At 41.1% G+C, this 14,952-nt stretch overlaps 1 protein-coding gene across 5 annotated transcripts in view; it reads left to right on the top strand.

Annotated features, from left to right (window-relative positions):
* Positions 1–252: 252 nt before the first annotated feature.
* The window catches only part of vrk2 (VRK serine/threonine kinase 2), a 17,635-nt gene continuing 2,935 nt past the window's right edge, over positions 253–14,952 (top strand). Inside the window, exons 1-12 of one of the 5 annotated variants that reach the window (XM_073482001.1) lie at positions 253–341; positions 1,056–1,190; positions 1,663–1,718; positions 3,080–3,149; positions 3,938–4,025; positions 5,533–5,641; positions 5,886–5,978; positions 6,217–6,349; positions 10,699–10,819; positions 10,986–11,044; positions 12,498–12,676; positions 14,444–14,590. In XM_073482001.1, the coding sequence (XP_073338102.1) occupies positions 1,061–1,190; positions 1,663–1,718; positions 3,080–3,149; positions 3,938–4,025; positions 5,533–5,641; positions 5,886–5,978; positions 6,217–6,349; positions 10,699–10,819; positions 10,986–11,044; positions 12,498–12,676; positions 14,444–14,590 (1,185 nt within the window). In that variant the 5' untranslated portion in view covers positions 253–341; positions 1,056–1,060. Of the gene's footprint in view, positions 821–1,055; positions 1,191–1,662; positions 1,719–3,079; positions 3,150–3,937; positions 4,026–5,532; positions 5,642–5,885; positions 5,979–6,216; positions 6,350–10,698; positions 10,820–10,985; positions 11,045–12,497; positions 12,677–14,443; positions 14,591–14,952 lie in introns of all 5 variants that reach the window. The other 4 variants (XM_073482003.1, XM_073481999.1, XM_073482000.1 and 1 more) reach the window with 4 other exon arrangements.

Below are 14,952 nucleotides of genomic sequence, written 5' to 3'. Positions count from 1 at the left end.
TTACCTGTAATCTGTGTGACAAGAATGTTCAACCTTACCTATTACAAGTGAAACAGTTGATGAAGGTATCGAGTTGAGCAATTCCTCTGAGAATAAATCACATTTCCAGCACGTTGATTGGTCGGCATGAGAGCAAATACTGCCTGTTCCCGCCTCTACTGCTTTTCTATTGGATGAAGGAATGTTGAAAAACTTTTTCTTGCAAGCTCATTGGCTGCGTGCGTGGCGTTGCCCAGTGACGACTTTCAGGAAGTGAATACGTTCATGTTTTGGTTTCTATTTCGCCCCGCGAGTTTGAGGACCGGTTTCCCAAGACGGCTTGACATTTCAGGAAAACAAAAGTATTAATAGCGACATCTTAGCGATACATTTTTATACGAAAAACTCAACTGACGACATACGACTTGGGTTCCCTTCCGAGGACGGTGTACACTTTAGCATGTGAGCCACATGCTGGAGCCATTTTTCTTGCTAGTTAGTTTAGCTGCTAGTTTAGTGGTACTTTAGTTGTCCTTAATTCTTAATTGCCCGAATATCAGTTAACTGCAGTTTGTTTCAATTGTTTTACGTTCAACTGTACAGCTATATCCGTTGCTATTCACGCATTTCATGTATCCGGCTATAACAAACAAGCTAGTTACTTGTATTCAAAGTTCCTAGCTGTAAACACCAGACATTCACTTAATACTGAAGAGAAACTCACTCAACTTTCAAATTAGTGTGTGGCTTTTAACAGTTTTGTAGTTGTTAAGATACTGTCCCTCACACTGGACAAGAATCTAACTAATACGCTTAATATACAAGGCTGTTAGGCATTACAGTAAGTACTGTGCTTTTGATAATTTTATGTCAGTTTCTTAAAGATGATTTTAAAATGCAACCTGCAATTAAATGATTATTGCCCTTACATTGTGTCTCAATAGCTAGCAATTTTGTTCAGACATTCGGGATCAAAGCCATGTCAGAAAATGTAATGTTAATCTGTTTCGCATGTTCCCCTAGTATATCAAAATATTTAAAAAAATTTTGTTTTACACATATATTCTGAATCTCAGTTCTCATGGCGCCACCAAAAAAGAAGGCTTTACCCAAACCTCTTCCAGAGGGCTTCGTACTGGCTGACACTGAGAAGAAGAAATGGAAGCTGGGGAAAATAATCGGTCAAGGCGGCTTTGGACTGATCTATCTAGGTACACACCCACGCGCACACACCCTGTACATTCACACTCTGTCGCATACTGTATGTATGTAACGTACATGTAGCACTAACAGCATGCATGCAGACTAGTAGAATAACTGCCTCTCTTACTCTGAAAGATACTTACATAGTTTCTGGGAGAATCTGATTGATCTGTTTTTCTCTTGATTGTGAACGCCTTTTGAACTCATCAGATTGCTGCAAGAATGTCAACTCTTCATCTTGTCATGTACTTTGTAACAGTTCCTTACCCTTTTAATCTATGAAGACCTCTCCAATCAGCTATAACTCCCAACATGTGTAAATTCATTAGTGCTTAATGCAGCATTTTGTAATTTTCTTGCTTGGTTGAATTTGAAAAATCCAGAAGTCATGATCTAGTCCAAGACTTCACATAACGTATCACAACTCTATAGGCTGTATTTTTTTCTCATCTTTCCTCACTGTCTCCTGCTGTCCCAAAGCCTCCCGGGATGTGGACGGACCTGTTGCAGCAGACACTGGCTATGTCATTAAGGTGGTGAGTACATTTATGATGCACAGACAGCCGACATCCGTCTCTAGGGACACAATAATTAATGCTTGTTGTAAAGTTAGTACACTGCAGATAGCAACTGTTATTGTGGTTACGGACAATAGCGCATTGCGTCTTTAATATTATGTCACCTTAAACAAAAAGCTGACCAGTTTCATACTTTGCATTCTAAACACAAAGATGTTTCTTTCAAACTAGAAATGTCTCTAACGTCTTAATTTATGCCTCGGTAGATGACCACGCCACCTTCTCTGCCCACTATTGCTAGCTAACAAACTGGCAATATCCAGCTATCTAGCTAAAGTTAGCAGGTCTACCAGCTTCCAAATTTTTTAACTGCTTTTATCAGCCACACAACGATTTTAATGTTGATTTTAATTTGATTTATGGCATAATAAACTTTTTTTTTTTCATGCTGATGTTTCCAACAGTAGGTGGTCTTTCCTGTTTTCCATGCTAAATAGATATTGTTTGCTTAAGTTAAAATACCATGCATGGAGCATGGTCACTTCTGGTTCATCTGGTTGACCCGTGACCCGTGACAGCAGACTCGATGGAGGTCGTCATTTCAGTATCATACACATGCAACAAGTGGTGCTGCCCACCTACTTCGCACCTCAGGAAACTGATGGCAGCTCTTCTAAACTAACTTGAGTTTGCACCCTATTCTCTTTTTTCCTCACTGCCTTGAAAGTGTAAGCCATTTGGTTTCTGGGAATCTCCTCAAAATAACTTTCAACTTAGTCTTTAGCCAAATTAAGCTAAATTCACACTGAGCAATTTCTTCAAAATAAATTCCAACACACTTAGTTCTGTACAAAATTGGTTGATAATGGGCTGTTTCATGTTCTCTTTAATTGCTCAGTTGTCCCTGCTGCCATTGGCCTTTAAATTACTTAATGATATGATCTCTTGCATATATTGTTGTATTTTCTCTGTGTTTTTTTTTTTGTTTTTGTTTTTTTGTTGCCTGATTGTATTGTGGTTACTGCTGACTGTACAACAAATTGCCCATTGGGGATAATAAAAATACCTTGAACTTTAAATCTTGAAATGGAAATGCCCTTTGTGAGAAACCAGTATTCCATCCAGGTATTTTGGGAGTTGCATTTCTCAACTCAAGTGCATTTAAATAAGTACTGTACTTAAGTACAAATTAAAAGTACTTGTGCTTTACTTGAGTATTTCTATTTTCTGCTCCTCTATACTTCTACTGCTCTGCTTTACGCTCCAAAAGGTTTCGTTTGCATATTAAAATCACTCCAGTTTTCTTCCAGGGGAAGAATCCCCCTATCTTGCATATCTAGAGTTTTCAGGTGTGAATTAATATGCCTTTGTCTGTGCAGGAGTACCTGGAGAATGGCCCCCTGTTCTCGGAGCTCAAGTTCTATCAGAGGGCAGCCAAACCAGAGAGCAGTGAGTAGCGCTGCCCGTCCACCATCCCGGCAGGTCGCTGGAACACGAGTGTGTTTGACTGATGAAGTGGCCGCAGACACAGAGGCTTGCTGTCTGCCGCACAGTAATTAATAATAAGCCAAAGCAAACATGCACCTCAGTGGCAGTTAGCCCCCTCTCTGTGCTTGTCTGAGCTCTCCAACGCCTTCGTTTGGAGAGGAGCTGGAAAGAGGAAGCCACTCAGACGTAATGATGGCTGGGCCTCCGCTGAGCCCCTAACCACCTGCCAGCCTGGTTGAGCGCCAGTCAGGCCAGCCGCCATAGAGCCCTGAGCCAGGCCCACTGCTTTGTCTGGGGCCTGTGTGTGTGTTTGTAGTTGTGTATTTGTACCCTCAATACAGTAAGATTGATATTTGCTTGCATGCATTATTACACTTACGAGGACAAATTAGAGTTCTGGACAAAAACATTTTCTCCTGGAAAATAAGAGGTGTTAGCTCTGTTAGTGGGAGTTAGGTCAAGGTTATGGAATCATTAGACTCTCATCAAAACTTTTTGTAATCACTAACTATTCCCTTCAGAATTGTTGTCAGTTCAGCTAAGTGGTCCAACACATCAGGCTTTCTGCTTTCTCAATGTAGACATTGTTTTGCAGTTTTAATTGTGTTCTTGTTAGTTCAATTGAGTTGGTGGTTTGAATCTTGTCATTCACTCTTTTCAGACACCCAGTGCAAGTACCCCAGGATTGTGAAAATAGAAGTGTGCATGCACAGACTGACATAATTATTTCTCCTCTAATCTTGTTCCAGTTGAAAAATGGAGGAGAAGCAGGAAACTGGATTTCCTGGGCATCCCAACATACTGGGGATTTGGGCTCGCTGAACATAATGACCTCAGGTAATGACGTAGCCAGCACGTAGTGAAGAACATGTTATCGGATCATTAGATAATGAATATAAACTGCTCAAAAAAGATTATGGAACACTTTAATCACACATCAGATCTTGATGAACGAAGTATTCAGGTTGAAAATCTTTACTGATGTACATTGTATAATTTGTTGAGGACAAAATGACATAATGGTCAATGGAAACCAAAATCATCAACCCACTGAGGACAACCAGTTGTGACAAGGACATAAGCAGAACACAAAACTAGAGAAGAATCAATCAGGAAGGATAAGGAGAGAGCAATTGTCTGTGGACACCACATGCAGACCAACCCCCCTTTTTGGGGGTTGTCTTGCTTTTGACTCGCCATTGCACCTGTTGTCACTTTCATTTGCACCAAAGCAGGTGAAACTGATTCACGGTCACTTGTGCTTCCCTAAATGGACGGACTGATATCCCTTAATTTTAACTGACTTGGTGTTTTACTGTGACGATAAAGTGTTCCCTTAATTTGAGCAGTGTATTACATGTCTGCTCCCTTTGTCAGTGTAAAAACATCAGCATTTTGTCTGCACTCTGCAGTATTGTGGAGTTGTTTCTAATATGTTGCACCTTATGATGGCATTAATATATAATTGGAGGATATTGTTGTGACTGGAGCATTTTATTTCTTGTTTTTGTCTTGTTTTGTCATAGACAAGAGAAAAAGTCAGCAGGTGCAAATTATAAAAGCAGATTTAGTTCCTTAGACCCCATTTACACTTGGCATTAAAATGTGATTCGTGATCAGAATGTGATTGTATCAGCTAGACTCCGTCTGGAGGTGACTAGCCTCGCATTGCTCCAGGTGTAAATGCAGTTTGTACATTGTGAGCATATTCTTCAGGCAGCCAGCTAATAATAAACACTATGGTAATAAATCTAAACAGTAGCTAAAATATGTTTCTGCAAACATTTTAGGAAAAAATGGTCAGTGAACAGCACTGCCTTGTTTTCATAGAGGTTTTTCAGCCTCCGTTTTCACAAAACAGACCAGTATTTATGTTTGTCATGTTGTAGGTCAGACAAACTGTGGGTCCTAATGTGAAATGTATGCATCTAGGAACCAATAAAAGTATAAAGTTTGCCTGTACTCTCTGAAGAGTGTATTTATCGGCTTTAAACACAGGTTTCAAAGTCGCTTTCCAGCCACAGCTGGGTCAGTGGGCTAACTTTCAGGCTTGCTTTTACTGGCCCAACTTTGTGTGTTTCTTTTGACCAGTGAGAAGTTAAACCAAAGAGCTATCTTATTTGTTAAGTCATTCTATTTCAGGTGACCTACTGTATATCATTGCCTTTGAAGGAGGGCTTCAAAATTGGTTCAAACTCCAGCGTTTACTTTTTTTTGGCATGAAATTTGTTTCCTTTTCCAAGTTTCTCCTTTTGGGTTAACCTGTTTTTATTTATTATTTATTTAAATGTCAGGAATCAGAATCAGGAAAAAAGTTTTTGACCTCTAATCTTTTCCCTCTCAGATATCGTTTCATGGCCATGGACCGACTGGGCAGTGACCTTCAGAAAATCTGCGAGCACAACGGAGGTCAACTGAAAAAGGCCACCGTGCTCCAGCTTGGTCAAGGACTGGTGAGATTACCTTATTGGAAAAAAGGCAGACACTGGTTCTTTTATGTTCATTGATTGTTGTTTAAAGAAGCTGAATAGAGCTGGAGCTGGAGCAGCTTAGATAAAAACACAGAGTCAAAGGCCACTTTGACAGATAATGACCCCTCTTTACAATCAGAGCATGCCTATGACATTGTGCCTTCACCTCTATTTTATCACAGTCTGCTCATCATATCTGTCACTCTTGTTTCTGTGTCGGTGCCAGGTCGATGTACTGGAGTATATTCATGAGAATGAGTATGTCCATGCAGACATTAAAGCTGCCAACCTCATGCTGGGTTACAAAGACCATGACAAGGTTAGTCAACTGTGGACATCCACTAATTATCCCACATGTACGTAGAAGTCAGGCTGCTCTATTGTACAGACGTATGCACTTGACGTATATAATGCTATTAGGGGCTAAACTTCTGTTATATTATAACGCAACTGGTCGGTTATTATCTATCCATTTTAATGAGGATTATGAAGAAGAAGACAAGCCACTTTATTTGTTAAGTGGCTTTGTAATTTGTAATGTTTATGTATCCTGGTAGGTCTACCTAGCAGACTATGGGCTGTCCTACAGATACTGTCCTGATGGAATCCACAAAGAATTCAAGGAAAACCCCAAGAAGGGCCACAACGGAACCATCGAGTACACCAGCGTCGATGCCCACAAAGGAGTTGGTAAGCCCTCCAAATCATAAGATCAACACTAGAGACAAAAGACGCCCAGACGGTGTGTTCACACAGAAAGTGAAGTGATTTTCCATGCATCGTGATTACATACAAAGTCAATGCGATGACGTGAATAGACGCGAATTTCGCAATATAATATGCAAAATTAATATCACTGGGTGTTCCACATCTGGGAGATTTGAAAAGCAGCTAGTAGCAGTTAGCTAACTCAACGAAGATAAACAGCAACTTAAAATGTATGAATATTGGGGAGACCCACAGGTCCGGGAGATCCTTACCCTCCGAGCAGAGGTTGAGATCAACTGCCATGTGACAGGAGCGGCAAATGATTATTTCTAATGTATTGCCATTGTTTGGAAAGTGCTGCCTGTTGCGTATGTAAAACATGCAATGTCAATGCTTTGGTCACATCTTTTTTGCTTGTGGAATGCCAGCATGCCACAATAGCATGCTATCTATAATCACACACTCGGGCACCGTTGATTGTTCAGTGTAAAATATAAAACAGAGGTGGCATAAAGAAGGGTCTTCGTTGCGGCAGTTTTGTGCAATCATTGCAGGCTTCAAACTGCTGATTTTACTACTAGTGATCCTAGTACTTCTTTGTGTTACTTGTGGGAAGAAGGACATTTATCCACAATTTCCAGTATTCGGGTACTTGTACAGTACCAATATTACTATAGGCTCTGCCCTCGTTGCTTGAATTCTTTGTTTGTCAATACATGTAAAACAGTCTCTCCGCCCTGCCACCCTCTGCCTCCCCCGGCTGATATTGGGAACACATTAACTGGCAAATTGCCTACATGCTCCCTCTCTTCATTGACCATCGATTCTCTATCCGCAGCCCCTGCTGAATTCTCCAGTACCATCTCTGTTTAACAATTCCCTAATTAGCTGAAGTCATAACCTGCATCGTGTATTCATCCCCCATTAATTAAGGGCTTTGATGTTTGGTTAGAGCAAGGCCCCAGCCACTGATAACCTCTATGAGCCCCACACCAACCAACTCCACTACCCTCCGGTTCAATATTGTGAGTTAGCATGGCTCAGACTGCCTAATCGCTATGGTAGTGTTTCTATCAACTCGATCGATGAGTAAAAGAGAGGCAGAAAATGTCCTGTCAGCAATACCTATCAAATGGAAGTCATGTCGATTTTACAGTTATTGAAGGGGAAGGGAAAGAACAGGAGAAAGGTGGGCAGGAAAAATTGTGATGCACCGTTTTGCTATTAAAAGTAAAAGTAAGCATATATTTCCATCATCCGCTCTCTCCACTCTCTATTGGAGTTACAACAGTGTTGCAAGTCTGACAGAGGTAATGGTCGTTTAAACACAGATCCATGGCCTGTATTACACTAGTAATTCAAAGACCTGAGGAAACTGCCACATGTGGGAAGAAAACATCCTTAACACCTGCTTAAAAACAGACAAGTGTTAAAGCATTTTCCACTGCGCATGGAGATCAGGACCGAGGACCAGACCCTTATCTGCCCTTCCCTGACCCGATGACACCAATCCCAGTAAAGATGTTGACAAGTTGCCATGGTGAGGTTTGGTGAACACAGCTGCCGACTGGCAGGCCTTTGAACCTGGAGCTAAACGGTGTAATTACCGACATTCAGTGGGCGTCCAGCGGACAGAGGACCGTCTTTAAACGACAAGACTGTGAAGCAGAAGGGTTAAGAGTGTGACACTGCAGCATGCTTTAGGGAATCTGAATAACAATAGGAGATAATTAACAACAACACCATCGCCGCCTCACCTCCCTGTCGAAAGCATGTAGAGAACATGAGTGTGGTGTGTTTGTATGTATTTATATCGGTGCTCTGTATTTACGTATTGTGCATGCCCAGCCTTCCTCTGAGAGCTGTTTAAATGTGTGTGTGTGTGTGTGTACGTGTAAGCACATGCATATCTCTCTGCACTATCCAGTGTCATTCCTCATATGAGGGCAAAACGCATTAAGTACAGAAGAGCAGACACACAGAACACTATTATGAGCTTCAATAACGTGCCCAGAGCACGTACAGAGGGCAGCAATACTTAATGTAGTTGTTGATCTTTTTAATTGTTAATCTATTATGGTGCTCTGGGAGTTGCAACACTTTTTCCAGTGTCAGTATCACATTTATTTTTCATCTTTATTCTCCTTTAACAGGCTCTCAGTAGCAATGAAGTGTTGTGTAATTATTTAAAACAATAGTAAGCCACACTGTAATGCTGAGTAAGTGCGTACTTTACACCCACAAGGGCAAACAAACGTAACTCTTATTATTATTATCAGAGTTGTTGAGATGTAGTGTATCAGACAATAACAGTTTCATATTTTAAGATAACATATCTTGATGTCAGTCAAAACTTGTTTTACTGTGCTCCCCTGAACACTGAACCAATAGTTCAGTCAAGTCAGTGTAACTTCTGGTGTTAATGTCGTTGCAACATAAAGCTCCCTCTATCGTTAGATTAATGTATTGCCATAAAGAGGGCATACTACCAATGGACCACCTCCTGATCTTATCATTCTCATTGATTGTTATCATTTTTGATTTCCTCTCATCTTATGTACTCTTCTCACTTCCCTACATCTTGATATCCTGTACCTATTATAAAAAAATTGGATCACTTTTATTTCATGAGCTACATATTTGTTAAGGTGTAATCAGATTACTGCCCATTGCCCAACCATTCAGTGTAATCTGGTCCCGTGTGGCAGTGACCATGCTCCCTCTTTAGACCAGCCTGTTGGCTGGGGAGGATCAATGCTGGCCGTGGCTCAGGGAGGAGATTTCTCCCCTCTGATGGAGCCAGTCGATAGGTAATTTCTCCAGAGATGTGTGGTGGCCGTTACAGTATTGAGTTGCTAAAACTCCCCGGGCTTGACCCCTCCGGATGGACTTGGTCGACAAGTATTGATAGACCTCACACAATAATGCAGACCCATGCAATCACACACGCTCTCAATAAGATGCAAACACACTTTTGCACTTAGCAAACACACTTCAAAGAAGGGTTAGTAGATGGGATATCACAACGGTATTATATAAACTATTTTTCATGTCTTTAAAACTAAATCCCCTAATATTAAATTTTGTTGCTTGCCCTTTCTGATCAGATTCCTTAAGTACTGAAGGTCTTTTGGTAATGATGTGAAAAGCTTTTTTACCTCCAGGAGACATTTAAAGCGCAGTTACACAGCTGTTTACAGTTCTTTAAATAATTAAATGCTGAGGTGTAAAGCATATTTTGAGCACAATAGTTCTTCAGTGTGCCGTTAAACACTTTGTCCACAGCTGATCCTTCTGAATGGTGCCCTGCAGCAGTAATATCATTCTTTATAGATGAATGGAAAATAAATAATACATTTGTCACTTTACTTACATTCACTGCACATAGTAACAAAAACATCAGATACTACAGTGATACAACCCAAATTCTTTCAAATAGCAGATTTCAACAAGGCATAAAATAGTACTTCAGTGTTGTACACCTAAGACATTGTTGGACAGTTTTCTTTAAACGTGTTGGCTCAATCACATTTCCAATTTTTGCTCCTTGTTAAGAACTTCAGTGCTATTATGAGAGGTGAAAAATATTTTCGGATAATTATGAGACTGGTGGGGGAAATTAGACTGTGGCGGGCCGCTAGAGTCTAGCCAAGTTAGATACTGAGACATCAGACAACTAGTAGATTGTTCAATGCTTGCTGAAAAAGACCATAATACATTGAAATGACAGAGCTTACTGCTTATTAAAAAAAGTTAGCATGCTGACACAATACATGTTTACTCATCAATACAGAATTAGATGCAAATTGTGTTGTTATTATTCTGTTAATCTTTTAAGTGAAAACATAAAAATGGCTTGAGGTTGTTTCAGTAAGTATCCTGCACAGACAGGAGTTTGAAAGAGGTCAATAGTGCAGTGTTTAGCTCTCTAAAATGGTAGTGATTTGGCTTCAGACATTTCTATGTTGTACAAGCAAACAATGCTACAAAGGGATATGTTTCTTATCTGTGTCTGGTTCATGTCAAAGTCCACATGTATCTGTTTTTTTATAAAATAAATATAAATAAAGTGAACTCCCCATACTATTCTGCAGTCATCGTGTCCAGCCTTGACTGCTCTGGGCAAAGATCTATTGTTCGAAAATACTATACAGTGACTCTTTGTGGTACGAGTGAAACTACTACTGACTTTTGTACTGCAGCTTTTTTTTATTTTCTTTTAGTCTTTGTTGAATTACTCTAGAGATCTGAATCGGATCTGAATGTTAACGGCAGCTGAATATTAGATTTATTACTTATTCTGACCATCTTCATGTCTTGTGTCTTTATAGCTCCATCCAGACGTAGCGACCTCCAGATTTTGGGTTTCTGTCTCCTTCACTGGTTATGTGGGTCTCTGCCTTGGGATAGTGTTCTCAGTAACCCAGTTAAGGTCCAGGAGGCCAAGGTCAGGTAGGTAGTCACTTTAACTGTTTCCACAGCAGAGAGTTAACCCAGTGTTTGACCAGGAGAGTAGTTGGATGTGTCCTAACTTTGCCACACAGCAGAAAACTGCTGAACTCCATCTCTCATGATGTTTCTGTCCTCACTGTTTTATCTCCCTTTACTCCTCTATTAGACTGATGGATAATCTACCAGACTCAGTCCAGGATCTGTCAGTGAGCGGAGCCAGCACAGGTAAGCCAGGTCTGCAGGGCATCCTCGGGTTATAGGACAGGATCATTTACTCCTCAGGTTCAACAAAGAAGTTGGAAAGGCCGGAGCAAGACTGATTCAGATACTGAGCTGACTTGCACAGGGTGTATGGGAAATAGCTGTTGTACACCACTATTTCTGTATGCACTAGGCAAGGGGCTTACGCCATAGAGGGCATTTATACATGGGTGCCCCCATGTCTCGTTGCTGGCAGCAGTGAGTGGATTGCCAGCTGTACTTTCCCCTTTAAACACAAAACTCCAGACAATCAGAAGGGGCTACAACAGCTAAAGAGTGCAGTGTGCTTATCGGTTAAACTACAGGTCACATTCTCTGTTATTAGCACTGATACTAAGCACCGGAGGGGAAGCTGGAAAATGCGATGCAAAATCCACCTAATGGCACGAATTGTGTCATTCAGAAGATTTTAAGGTTGTTGTATCATCTAAAGATTGTACTTGTACTACATCCACAGACACAGAGAGTGTAGTCGGATCGAGGAGAAGTTATTGTTCTTACCTGTCAAACATAATGAAACAGTAAACCCTTTAACCAAATATTGTGATTATTCTGACTAATTTAAAAATGAATAGCGATCTACCCTAAAACTGGACACAGGGAAAATTGTGATCCATATCGGCACATGAGACCCTCAATAGTCTGTTCCAAGAGTCTGTGGAAACAACGTTAAACAACAGTTCAGACTACGTGAAGATCAAATCCTTTATCTGCTGAAGCTTTCCACCCAGAATAAACCACTCCATCTCTCCCCAGTTGCCTGAAAGTCCTGAATAACTTTGTACCAATTAAACAGCTGTCCCATTGACACACCATTCAAAGTTTGTCGTGTTTTATATCTCCTCTTTATAAGGAGAGGTCACATCTGTGTGAGGGCTTAGTGTGTGATGTATGGTTGGGACCGGGTGCTCCTTTGCTGACAAGCTGCCCGCCTCAGATAAGAGCCAGGGTATGCATCAACTATGTGTGTGTGTATGTATGTGAGATACAAGTGTACCGCAGTATGTGTCATACACGTCGTCTGGCCAGTGTGTGATGCATCGTAGCTGACTGTATGACACTTCCGCATACGCACACACACAATGCATGTCCATAGCTGTGCGCATGCCTAATCTACTCTCTGTGGGAAGATACATTGCCAGGCAGTGCATTATCTATACTGTGAGACCTTCAGGTTCATCCTGCCTTTTCTGCTGCATGACTCAAGTAAGAAATTCACACTGACGTTGCAGCATTGGTGAAGCTAGTGCCTGTCTAAAATAGGATGTCAATTGTAAAATCAAACCAATGTCTGATAACAGCTTGTGCAACAGATGACACAAGTTCTGATTGATCCATTTTTTTCTACAAGGTTCACAAACATGGTGACTTAAATCTTGACTTTGTTGTTTGACATTCACTCTGTTCCTTTCATCAGATGAGGTGGCCCAACTCCTCCTTTATGTGAAAACAATGGGCTACCAAGATAAACCAGACTACCAGTATCTCAAAGTGGTGTTGGCCAGCACTGTCAAAGGAAGACTTGACTTCTCTGTGCCTCAAGGACCTGCAGGGGCGTCAGCCACCAAAGTACAAGATCCCCAAACAAAGGAGAAGGTGAGAACATGACAGGGTCAGGGGCTGAGTGTCTCAGACTTACTAAGCTGTCTCAATTTGAGACAACATTGAAAAATGAGACTGCATTGGTCACTGCTCAAAATGGTGTTGCCACTGACTTTTCCAACAAAACACTTACAGGAGGACTTCAGCACAGGCAGCAATGCAACCTAACAGCTAACGTTTGGAATCTCTCCTTTTGTGTCTTAGGCTGCCCACTTATTTACAGACGGGACTGGTTTAAGTCCAGTCAGAAGTCAAATAGGTGGCCTCGTCACTATCCTGCTGTGAGAATGTCTCGAGCACAAATATTCTGAATGTCTGTAACAGTGACAGAGGTGCATAGATTCAGTTTGAAGTCATCCAGTTTGTCCCTGATGCCCTGACCTGGTCCAACGAACAGTCACTTACTGCTCATCAGCTGTTGTAAATTCAAACAGATTGGCTGCGTGATATGAAAGTCACATTAACAGCACTGCGCTGTGTGCACGCCAGCCCCGACTGCAGATAGTCAGGAAACTGAAGAGATGTCTGCAAGTATACTGGTATAGGACTGGAGCTTCTCCAGCTGTTGGAATTTTTCTTCTCTGGGTTTCAGATAGGTGAACATCCACAGGGTGCTGCTTGGAAGTGTTCCAGTGGCTGTTTTTGTGCATCGTGCATAATGTTTCCTTTGTTTGTCTCCATTTAGTGTTGGACTGTAACATATACAATTCGTATTGATAGTATTTCTACCCTGTATTAATTTTTAAGTGATTCCAGAGGCTTCACTTTAGACTTTAAAGTACGATAATCACAGTGTGGATTGTACAGTACATAGAGTAGTGTATAGGGCCAATGTATTGATGGTAATATGTTTAAAGGTGCGTATGTGGCTACAGAAAGTCTGATCGCTTGTTAACAGTTTGACTAGATTTCTGCTTTACATCAAAATGGTTCAGTCAGTGTGGAATATTTGACATGAAAAAAAAATGACATTCAGTGAACATCCAACAACTTGAGTGTTGGTCACAAAGATTCTTGTTCCCTGTGTTGAGTCTCTTAACCCCAGAGTGGAGAAACGTGAAGGGGAGGGTTAACCTGCCCCTGACCCCCCCACATGAGTATGTCAACCAGGGGTTGGCAGGTCTAAAGCTGGAGGAGGACTGTGATTCTCGTCAAATTTACCAGAATCACTTCTTGACCCGTCGGGCCCTGCGAACGCCCTCTCAATGGTCCAATTTGAAGAAGTTGATGACACACACTTTCCAGAGCACAGGGTGTCTCCAATTATGCTCCTGATTTCCTCTCCTCTCCTTGTGTCATTTAATTTCCATGCTAAAGTGCTGGCCAGTTTGATAAACAGAAGTGGCCATTTACTGGCGGCTTAGCGGGGAGAGTAAATGTCGGCCGAGATAAAGGCCACTCAGTGGGCATGTTCTCTAAATCATTTGCCACAAGTATGTATAAATATACGATTACTTTAAGGATGATTGTTGTTACGTAGTGAGGTGAAATTGACTTAAAGTAGTCAAATATAGTTTAAAGACCTACATTTTAGTGTCATCTGAATTAAGTTGTTACATATAAAAGCAGCTGTCACTTGTTTAATTTTATGGGGACATTTAAAACGGTAAGATACCAGCTCCTAATGCAGCTGTACAACGACTTAATAATGCAAGTGAGATTTCTGTAGTTAATGGAGCATGAATGTTGAGAGAAAACTAAGCCCTGACTGCAGTAAGGACATGAAAACATGCAGTTGAAATCATCCAACTATTGTCTCAGCAGAAAGCAGGACGAGCCAGAGGGAAGCCCAAAGCCAAGGCTGTGCCCAAAGAGGAGGATGATGAACAAGAAAAGGAAATTAAGCCTAAACCAGTGGATGCTCGCTACATGAGAGGACCACCCATCCCTGAACCCCAAATACAACAGGTAAGGTCTGAAACAACACTATATTAAAGTGAATTTATTTCATTTGTGGCCTGTGTTGCTTTCAAATGACGCAGATTTAGGAGTATTTGTCAAAAAATCTTAAGGTGCACTTCATCATACACATCTTGTGGTCCTCAGCAGCTAAAATGAACCTTTTTTCACGTCAAACATTTACAGTGTGAAGAATGAACAGTGTTCATAGACTTTACTTAACAAGGAAAAGATCCCTGGTGAAGCTGGCATGTCTCTTTTTGGGACTTTCCTACGTATGAAATGGGAATGCCACTCCCTGCAGTGAGTGAGGTACTGTTTTGAAAGGTGATGACTGTTTGTTAGAGGTGGGTAAAAAAAAGAAAAATCGA

Source organism: Pagrus major, chromosome 15 (genome assembly GCF_040436345.1).
Source record: "Pagrus major chromosome 15, Pma_NU_1.0".
Lineage (NCBI taxonomy): Eukaryota > Metazoa > Chordata > Actinopteri > Spariformes > Sparidae > Pagrus > Pagrus major.
The sequence above is the reverse complement of the archived record's forward strand: the minus strand, read 5'-3'. Positions and strand labels throughout refer to the sequence as shown.